Source organism: Nestor notabilis, unplaced genomic scaffold, assembly GCF_000696875.1.
Source record: "Nestor notabilis isolate BGI_N333 unplaced genomic scaffold, ASM69687v1 scaffold29206, whole genome shotgun sequence".
Taxonomy (NCBI): Eukaryota; Metazoa; Chordata; class Aves; order Psittaciformes; family Psittacidae; genus Nestor; species Nestor notabilis.
The window spans coordinates 10,022-20,569 of NW_009932870.1; the positions used below are offsets into that span (position 1 = coordinate 10,022).

At 43.1% G+C, this 10,548-nt stretch overlaps 1 protein-coding gene across 1 annotated transcript in view; it reads left to right on the plus strand.

Moving 5' to 3' along the window:
* Positions 1-1,032: 1,032 nt before the first annotated feature.
* Positions 1,033-10,548, plus strand: part of RAB11FIP4 (RAB11 family interacting protein 4 (class II)) — a gene marked incomplete at its 5' end in the record, with an annotated part of 13,011 nt that continues 3,495 nt past the window's right edge. The window contains 8 exons of the mRNA XM_010016602.1: positions 1,033-1,271; positions 4,478-4,669; positions 5,988-6,122; positions 7,591-7,626; positions 8,511-8,610; positions 9,032-9,135; positions 9,689-9,829; positions 10,307-10,388. Of these exons, the coding sequence (XP_010014904.1) occupies positions 1,033-1,271; positions 4,478-4,669; positions 5,988-6,122; positions 7,591-7,626; positions 8,511-8,610; positions 9,032-9,135; positions 9,689-9,829; positions 10,307-10,388 (1,029 nt within the window). The remainder of the gene's footprint in view (positions 1,272-4,477; positions 4,670-5,987; positions 6,123-7,590; positions 7,627-8,510; positions 8,611-9,031; positions 9,136-9,688; positions 9,830-10,306; positions 10,389-10,548) is intronic.

Genomic DNA, 10,548 nt, shown 5'->3' on the forward strand with positions numbered 1-10,548 from the left:
GGCCGAAATACGAGGTGTAACCATGAATGAAACACTTCATTACTTGTGCCAGTAAGCTAAGCCTTAAATACATGATTGTTTTAACTTGCTGGCGATGGTTCAGTGGTAAAGCTGCCTGTGGAGCTTGCAGGTGAGCTTTGGGGTGGAGCTCTGAGTTGGAGCATTTGCAGGACTCCCACTGGAGTCCTGAGTTACCTGTGTCGTGCTGAATGGGAATTGTCTAAGCAGTATTGTGTTGCTCCCTATCAAAGAACAGGGTAAAATCTTAGGCTTTATTTTTTCAATTAAGAATTTCTATTTGACCCTCGGGGACAAGGACAAAGAAAACAGCTTGTCTTGGCTATTGTGAATGTTCATGGGGCAAGAAGGAGAGGGAGGACACAAACAGCAAGAACAAAGTGTTGCAGTAATGAGAATTACTGCCTTATTTTAGTTGCTCCTTAATCAAGACAAGGTTCCAGGAGGTAGGAACAGATGGCTTTGGATTTTTTTTTTTTTTTTTTTTTTTTGTTTTAATCTTGGTCTGTCATATCTTTGATTATCATCAAAACTTACTATATATGTTTTAACACCTGCAAATTCTTTTTCATGTTATATGTTTTTGCCCATCCTCAAAGAGTAAACTGTTAGACTTGTCTGGCTTGCTTGCGTTTAATAATATTAATCACAGGACTAACTCTCAGTGACTTCATGTATTATTCAAAGGATGCCTCTTTTTATTATAAAAACCTTGAGAATATTTATTACTTCAGTGCATTTTGATGGTAAATTAGGGCAAAACTGACTGCATTTTATACCTGGGTGTTGTGTCCCCCTCATCTATAGAAGACTCAGAAACAGTACTTGAGACTTTCCAAAGGTGCAAGCTACCTTCAGGGTATGCAGGAACTGGCTTTGTAAAGCAGGTCAGCCTTTTTGTTTTATGGCTTTTATTCAGTATCACTCCTGCTTACCAGGGCATCCAGAGAACGGACTGTTGCTTCTCCTGTATCCTTTTAACTGCCTCAAAGGATGAGCTGAATTGACTCCCAGTTCTTCTTTTGCCAGGGTGGTGAAATCCAGGACTGTGCCTACTTGGACAGTGAAAGCACCTACAGCGAGTTGGAGCTCTTCCCTGATGAGGACGTGATGACTCTGGCACAGCAGGAGCTTCACCATGAGTCGGACATGGACAGTGCTATTGAGAGTGCCCAGAGCTCGGAGGCCTCCGATGTGTGTCGGAGCGAGGAGAAGGACGCTGTGCTCGGTGGCCTGTTCCTGCCCGGTGACAAGTGAGTGATGGTTGTGCCTCATGGCAGCCCTGTTCTGAGGCATGTGCAAAAGGACTAGGGAGGAAGGAACCTTTACGTGACTAATCCCTACAGTGGGAGTCTGAGGATGCCTGAAGGATTTAGACATTAAATATCCATTTACAGTGTAAGGGAGATGGATGTCCAGGTCCTCTAAGTGGCTTAGACAGTCTCAGCCCTGGGTCCTTCTGGCGTGTTCTGTGAGCACTCATGGGACTTGAATGTTGTGTGTTGAAGTGAAAGTGTCTGTTCTCTCCACAATGGATCACTCCATTAGCATCCCCCAAAACTTAGAATCTTTTGTGTTCCCATAACCTTTCTATGCTGGAATTAAAAGAAATACTCCCTGCAAAGTGGTGCAATATGAGGAATGCTGCTTTAGTCTTTTGTACATTCAGTTACCTGAAGGTGTGGGCTCTGCAGATTTGCTTTGCTACTCCATCTTACCAAGTTAATTCTGTATGTTTCTGATATTCCATAGCTTTTAGTGTGCAACAGTAAATTGTGTTTAACAGAGGGTGTCCTAGCATGTGTGTGTGTAACCGTAGTTTGCTGTTAACACAAGAGTGTCTCTGTAATCCTAACTTGACTATTCCCAGGTGTGTACCTGGGGATATTGGTAAAAGCTGAATTTGGGGGAGGAAAGGACCCAACTTGACTTAGTCCAGCTTTGAACTGAGTTAGTTAATGCAGAACCACAGGATACTGCTCAGCTGGGCTTGTTCTGTAAGCCTCTGCCCTGTCTTCCCTATTTTTGGCTTGTCAGCTTGATTTGTGCCTCTTAAGCTGCTCTCATTGCTAAGTCAGTTCTCCTGCTATCTCCTGGGCCTCCTTGGTTGCTCTCTGTGCAGCATCATTCCTACCCTCCTCCTGAATGTATCAGGGTCTGAGATCTGTCCTTCTCCCATTTGCCCAAGCAATCCCAGAGACTTTATCAGCTCTTTATCAAACTTGTCTCCTTGCCATTCTCAGTTCTCCAAAATGCCCATCCTTGTGGTGACTTGAGTTTTACCCAGAGTGTGGTTGAAATGAGTATCTTTCCTCCCAGCTGAGGAGATAGTTTCCTGTCTCCATCCTGTTGCTGGTTATGAGCTCAGGATCTACCCTGAACATGAACTGTTTCAACGGAAGCAGTTGAAAGTTTGGTGATGCTTACAAATAAGTACAAATTAAAAGTTCTAAGCAACATCACCAGGTGGGTTGAGCAGTGGGGACTGCAGAGCTGCCAAGAAGAGAAACTTAGCCAGGCAGTGCATGAAGGATAATGGGATACTGGGCTCCAGTCTGTTGGCAAGTGGTGATCTTCCAGCGCTCTTATGCTCGTGAGTGGTTTTTATGGACAAGTATGTTATCATCCCAGCTGAGGACTGTTCATTTACCTCCATGCCTTGTGGAAGCGTTATGAGGAACTTTTTCCTAAACTGGCTTGGTGTAACAACATTGAGATTCAAGCAGCAGCTGCAGTTACACAGATCAGAGCCACTCAGAAACTTGCCACTACCCAGTATGTCTGTGGCACAGCAGCTCTTTATGAATAGATGTTAGTGTGATGTGTTGAGCTTCACACTAATCTGCCTTCCAGCCAAGAAGCCTTGTTAGATAAGTTTGATCTATTTTGAGTATTTCTATCTTCATGATCTTCATCCTTTAATGGTGTGCCAGGCTTGACTTGCCCTAATTTCTGTTAATGTGAATTAGATAAATGAATTGCAGGTTATAAATGGATCTCATCAAAACAGGAGAAACAAAAGAGCATCCATCTGAAAGGCTGGCAGGCTTCCTCTTCTACTAATTGCTTTTGGAGGGAAGGGATATGCAAATAATGCTTTCACCATCCGCCAAAGGAACACTGTTGCATCTCTTGTTTACAGCTCACAAGTGTAGTATTACAGGAAGAGCAATCTCCCTGTCTCTGAAAGTGCAGTGCATGGTTAAGAGGCTTAAGGTAGACTCCGATGAAACCTAGGAGGCAATATTGTTGAGTTCCTGGAGAACAGCATCAACTGGGAGCTACTGTCCCCTGGCTCAGCTAGTGGAGTTGAAGATGTAAGCACTGTGCCTGAAACAAAGGGAGTGGAAAAGTTAACCCAGTCTGCACAAAGTGTCATCAGATGGAATCAGGGCCTTGTCAGCACTGGATTCTGCCTGTAGGAGGAACAGTAACATGTTGGACAACTCCCGGGCTTTAGAAGTAGAGTGTGTGTTTCAGGCCTAAGATGTGCATTTTCTGTAGGGGTAAGTTTGTTGGTAAGAACTTGTATGTGAATTTACTGGCTTGTCTGTTTGAATGCCTTACTGAGATGGGAGTTGAGTAAATCTGTGTTGAACATCTACCTCTGCAAGATGGCACACTGCATGGCTGCAGGGTAGTCTGGGCTCTGGGCAGGAGAATCACCATGCACCCTCTGCAGCAGACTTGCTCTGTTGTATTAGAGGTGATGTGCTCAGAACTTCTCTGCCAGCTGCTTTCCTATGGTGCCTATCTCTGCTCATCTATTTACCTATATGCCCTTTCTGTCTGAGGTCACAGAGTTCCCTACCTGTTTGGCATTATCTTAGGTACTTCTCTGGTTGTAAAGCAGCCTTTTCTTGTGGTCCATTTCTCTTCTGAAAGACACATTGTGTCATGATAGGAGGAATGGCAAGAACCCAACCTCAGTTAGGTGACAACGGTGGCATTGGTGACTCTCTGGCATGTGGCAAGCGAAGTTTGTTTCTGACCACACAAAGAGTGGCTGGAATTCATGGGGTGTGGGCTTATGAGGACTACTAGGAAACTGAATGTGGAAAAGAGTGACAGCTTCTGTCTTGTACATCTTCCTCTCGCTATCTCATGCATTTTGGAGTAGTCTGCGCAGTTCCTGCATTCAGAGCAGAAATCCCATGAGTAGTGGTTTCCATCACTATGTGGAAATGATGACTGAAGATTGCTGAGGTGTGCTATTTAAAGTGAAATGGTTTGTGTTGATCCAGACCTGTCTCACAGGTACCTTGTTCGTAGATTCTCACGCTCTTGTCTTTCAAGGTACCATGTCAAATGCACATCAGATGTGTTTAGCGCTTGAGGCTTTTGGCACAAACTGGGTCACAGCTTCAGATGAGGTCGTAAGCTGTAAAGGTGGAAGATTCCATGTGAGGTGAGATGCTATCAAAGACGGCCCTCGAGACATTTTGACCTCTTGTTTCAGGTCAAGTCCTCACAACCCTTCTGCAGCATCTGACCTCTCAACTTATTCCACCGCCTCTCTGATCAGTAATGAAGAACAGTTTGAAGACTATGGGGAAGGAGATGATGTGGATTTTACTCCCAGTAGCCCATGCCCTGATGATGAGACCAGAACCAACGCCTACTCTGACCTTGGCTCATCCGTATCTTCCAGGTTGCTCCTTATTCATTAACAAATTTTCCATTTTGTTCTTCCCTGGGCATGGGTGACTATACCAGAGTTTACACTGGCTACATAGACTCACCTGAAAAGCAAAGTGTTATCAGTTCATTTTCTGCCCTCCTGTTTTTAATAAGAGCTATAGCAGATATGTTGTTTCTGATAACCTCTGTTGGGTTCTGTTGAAGTAACTGGGCTGTTTTGCATGTAGAGATTTCTCTCTATTGCAGACAGTAGATTTCACAGTTAAGAGCTAGTATTGGAAGTTATCCGCTGCAAGCTGGAAACCAGCTTATTGCTGTGCACCAGCCCTGCTACAGTGGAAGAAGACCTGCCAAGAGAGCTGTTTCTCTTTAGTGTTCTGATACTGCAAATCCTTAGTACCAACCTGTAAGGTCAAGCGCTGTATATGGACAGGGGTTTATTTGAAAAAAGCAGGGAGATGCTCTAGGATTCGTCTGCTTGGATCAATAGCACATGAAGGTCTTGAGCTTCATTGCTAACACAGGACAAGCTCACTGCATCCTCTGTTCTGCATGCAACCCCCATGAGCTCCCCTCTGTTTCAAGCACTTCTGCAATTCAGCCTTGCCACCTCTGTCACGCATGCAGAGCCAGCACCCCTCCCTGCTGCCTCTTCATGATGATGGCTTGTGTCTTTCATCCCCTATTTCCTCAGGTTTATCAGGTTCCATTCTCATTCCTGGGGCTCTGTGCAATTCATGCTGTGATTACTCTCATTTATTTGAGTTTATTTTCTATTTATCATGCCAAGAGCTACTCTTATTTCCTCTTTAGACTTATGTCCACTTCTCCTTCCCTCCTCATTGCAGGGTTCCTTCCATCCTACCATCTGAGGGGGTTTGTGTGATGGCTTCTTACCAGGCCACTGTTTTTCATCCTTCTGTCTTTCTCTTGGAGAAAAGACTCTTCAGGATGCATGCCAGGCTCTAGTGGGAAGATGAGCAAGATGAGAGGGGGACACTGCTAAGATGGAACATAGTAATGTAGCTGCTTTTGCTACATGCGTTACATGGATTCTGTTTCTTTTGCTGTTCTTTCAGTCACCCAAACTGATTCTTTGCACTGACATGCAGAACATGTCTTCTGTAAAGGCTCAACTCAGACAGGTAGATTTGCCCTAAGACCAGCATTCTGCATCATCAGCTCTAAGTTAGATGAGCTGTGGTTAGAGGCGATGCCTGAAGCCCCTCGTCTGTGATTCTGACACACAGACAGACACACAGTCAAGAGGAAAACGTGTTGTGAGTTGGTTATGATAGCCAGTAACATCTCTCCTTTCCTGCAAACAGTGCTGGCCAAACACCCCGAAAAATGAGGCATGTTTATAACAGCGAGTTACTGGATGTTTACTGCTCACAGTGCTGCAAAAAGATAAATCTACTCAACGATTTGGAAGCCAGGCTGAAAAACTTGAAAGCAAACAGGTAAGCAGCCTATTGCACTGCATTTAGCAATGCCCCCTTCAAATGGGACTAGCTAGTAGCAGGAGGAGAGGAAGAAAGGGCCCTCTCCTTACCTGCAGCCCGTTCTGTCTTGCACATCTGTTACTCTTACAAAATAGCTAAGAGATTCAGACCTTGACACCTAGCCTGAATGAAAATGCTGGTTTTCATTAGTTAGTAAGTATTTTTATGACTTAAGGTGCAGACAGCATTAAGAAACTCAAATATTTTAACCAATGAGCTCTTTGATTGCAGAGGGAGAGTGCTATTTCCATGAATTTTTCCCAGGAAGTGGGGTCTGCTGTGCTGCTTAGTGCAGATCTACAGTGAGCTCCTGTTTTCTCCAGGTGGGGAGGAACGATCCGGCAGATGCTCATCTAATGTGTATAACCTTACATACACCTCCCCTAAAGCTATTGGTCAGCAGAGGTACTTCTTTCCTGAGGGACTTCTTTTGTCCTCTAGGGAACTTAGAAAACTGGTTAATCCTATGGCAGAAGTTACTTTTGGGGTTCTTTGCAATTTCAGCTTTTTCCTTACTTTTCTATCTCTGCCACTCCATCCACTTCTAAACTGTGTGAGCACTTGGAAAGAATACAGTGCTTCCAACAGTCATCTTAGGGGTTCTGAAGGAAATGATTTGGTGGGCTTCTAGCTCCCCCTAGACACTGAATGTAAATCCTGCCTGTCCCCATAACTTGGCACAGAGCACATTGCACTGCTGCTTCTCTTGCTGACACAGCAGCATAGTACTTGATAGGAACAATGGTCCTGACCTAGCAAGGAGTTTGTTAACACCCAGCCCATGACTGGCTTGGGCTTTGAGTGAGGCTGTATATACCTGGCTGAAAGAGAGTGATACTCTGATAGAGAGCTGTGTGTCTGCACACACAGAGATGTGACATCCTCTTATCGAGAGATGCAGCTGGGTATTTTGATTTGGTTCTGGTGCTGTTGGCTGGAGTCTGGTCCTTCATTTAGATAATACTAGTCTGGCTGCAAAAGGGAACAGTAAAAATGGAAAGCATCTCGGTTCCTGTGCTGAACTGGAAAGCATTATGGGAAAGGATAAACTAACTTTATAAAATCATCTAAAAACTGATCCAGAATAAATGGCCATCACTAATTCAGTGTCCCTTTGTGGTGTTTCTAATCTTAGTTTCTCTCTGATTTACACTGACAAATCTGCTAAATATAACAGTATTTACAAATCGACTTCTTAATAATCACAGTAATTCATGGCTCCATTCATCTTCACCTTGTTGTTAACTGCAGCTTTTAATGAAGTTGTCCAAGAATGTTGTTCACAGATTTTTTTTTGTTTTATTTCCCTAAAAAAGTCAATATTATGTTTCATTGTGCAATTCACCTGGAGTTTAAGTTAAAATTGAATCCAACACTGATCAAATAAGTGTTTAATTCCTGTATCATTCCTTCTGTATCCATGTAGCCCTAACAGGAAAATATCAAGCACAGCTTTTGGAAGGTAAGTCTTCAACTTTTTCATGAATACATGTGGAATCAGCTGTAACAATTCCATAGTGGGGGTGGGAGGATAGAGAAGGAATAAGTTTAGGAAAACAGAAATGCACCAAGGCAAGTCTTCAAGGGAAGGGGCCTGTGTTTGGATAGGGATGTTACAGAATCTAGAAGCCACTGCTAGTCTTGGAGCAGGCCCCTGAACTGGAAAGAACTCTGTTAAGAACATAGTTAGTTGCTTCCTTGTCTGCCAACTTTCTTCCTTCATACTGCTATTGCAGCAGGGCAGCTGCTGCTGCTTTCACGCTCAATGTGATGAGGATTTGTGGTTGTTGCTGAAATGCAGAGGAAAGCAAGAGCATCCCTTTAAAAAGGACATACAGAATTGTGATCTTCCTGGGGAGGGCTGTAAGTTTCAAGAATATTTTGGATAATCTCCAGTGCTCTCTGTTCTGTAATGGGAACTGCTTGAGATTCTCTTCTTCTGCTTTTTAAGGAAGTTCTTAGAGCATGAAATGTTCTAGGTTAACTGTGCCAACCAGTGCACAGTGGTGACCTTAGTTTTAATTTCTAATAAGGCAAATACAGCTCAGTACACAGTGTGAATAACTCTAAGTAGTTTCTAACCTATGTTAATTATGGTGGCAGATCCTATCAAAAGCAACAAAGAACTCACACCCAACAACTAATACTATTGATTGTGCTCACTATGACTTCATTTAGTTACCAGTCTCTTGTGGGACTTGTGCTTAAACAGTTGGAATTGTCACTGAAACAGTTGCACTGATTTTAGCATCAGATGTTCAAAGTGCAAAGCTAGGCGATAGGGCAGCACACAGACTCTCTCCTCCATCCTCACCAAGCAAAATAATTATCCTTCTGATCTTTCAGACAGCTCTTCCACAACAGTAACTTCAGCAGCAGTAATGGCAGCACAGAAGACCTGTTCAGAGACAGTATAGACTCCTGTGATAATGATATCACCGAAAAGGTGAGAAGCTGAGTGCATTGCAGTTAATGTACCCAACAAAATCCTGCTGGAGACATGCATCAAACTGACAAAGTTCTCGAGTTCTCTTCCTCACAGTTACCAGTGTTCTGAAGCAGCTCATTCAAAATGTCCTTTCTATTCCACTAATATTATGATTTTGCTTCACAAAAATGCAAGAACTGTGCAAGTAGAGATCTAGGCATTGTGTTAGTACTTCTTTACTGTGTGTTTGCATTGATCACCTTCAAGGAAGATGCAGGGTCTGGGAAAATGAGAATTTCGGAGCTTTATTTTGCTGCTGTTTTTGCAGGGAATATGCTGCCTTTAAAAAAGGTAGCATAGCTAAATGCCACTGAGGAACAGTGAAGGGGTGTATGAAGAGATACTCAAACTCTCAATTCTTTTCCACTTCCCCTTCCAGGTAACATACCTAGAAAAAAAGGTGACAGAACTGGAGAATGACAGTCTGACAAATGGTGACCTGAAGAGCAAACTGAAACAAGAGAACACGCAGCTAGTTCACAGGTAATAAAGCACAGAGCCAGTTCTCTTTATCATGTCAGAGTAAAGCTGGAACAGAGTCACAGGGAAGGAAAATCTCTACCTGTAAAATATGACCAAGTCATCTGCCTTAATGCTGACAGATAAGGCTTCATCTGAGAAGTCCAAGTGGAATGGCACTGCCTTGCTGAATTTTCAGCAAGCAGAGGCCTTCCAAGCAAGTGTCTTAGTGCAGAGATGTTACTGACTTGTACAGAGCAAGCTCTTCTGTTGTAACAGAGATTACCACTGTTTTTTTCTTGCATGTAGCAAGAGCAGAAGGCTGGGTCACTTCTTCTTCTCAAGACTGAGAATGAAAGAGTAATAGATGAACTAATACTACCTCTCCTATGAAGACAGGCTGAGAGAGTTGGGATTGTTCAGCTGGGAGAAGGGAAGGCTTCAGGGAGACCTTAGAGCTGTTCCCAGTGCCCAAAGTAGAATGAAATAAAGGAATGGGAAGGAAAAAGAGGCAATGAGGTTGCACACTGTTGGGTTTTTTTAAAGTACTTGTTGAAATGCACTCTGGTTTCCTTAGAGTTCATGAGCTAGAAGAACTATTGAAAGACCAAGAAACATCAGCAGAACAGACCCTGGAAGAAGAGATAAAGAGACACAGGGAAGCATATATCAAGTATGAGAAAGAGAAAGGCACTGAAATTGAACTGCTAAATACAAGGTAACAAACATCCTGGTGCCATCCAGAGCAGAGTACAAGTTTTTACTGATTTTTTTTTTTTACTTTGCATGTAAACGTAGGCTGTTAACAACCAGACAGTGCACAGAGGCTGCTTTACATTAATGCTTTAATCCACATGGCTCATGCAGGCAGCTTAGCTAGATATTTGGCATGGATTCCAGGAGGGAATTGTGACCAGCTGGAGCAAACACTTGTGTCTGCATTTGTGTCTTCCTACTTAATTCTTTTTAGATGCTTGTTGTTAGGAGCATAAGAATCTGAGGGTCAGTGTAGCATTTTTGGGCCCAAAAACAAACTATCTATGCCCAATAGCTCATGCTAAAAAATTCTAATATTAGAAATATTTTCTTGTTTGGTCTTTCTACCAAATGCAAGTGAAATGGGTTTTTAGAGCATGCTGTTTCGTATGTCTGCGTTCTTGAGGTAGTTGCTGTAAGGTTTTTGTTACTGACACAGGGTTCAACAACTGGAAGAAGAAAATGGTGAGCTGAAGTGCACTGTCACACGACTGAAATCGCAAACGGAGAGATTAGATGAGGTAACAAAACCCCTGAGTGCTCGAGCAATTTAACAGCAGCTTGATTTGTGTAAGAGCAAATTTCATACAGTGATTGGCCCAACTTCTTTAATTTGTCTTCCCTAAAAAAGCCTATTAATTGAAGTGGAACATTGGTCACTTTTAGTGACAGGAATGGCCT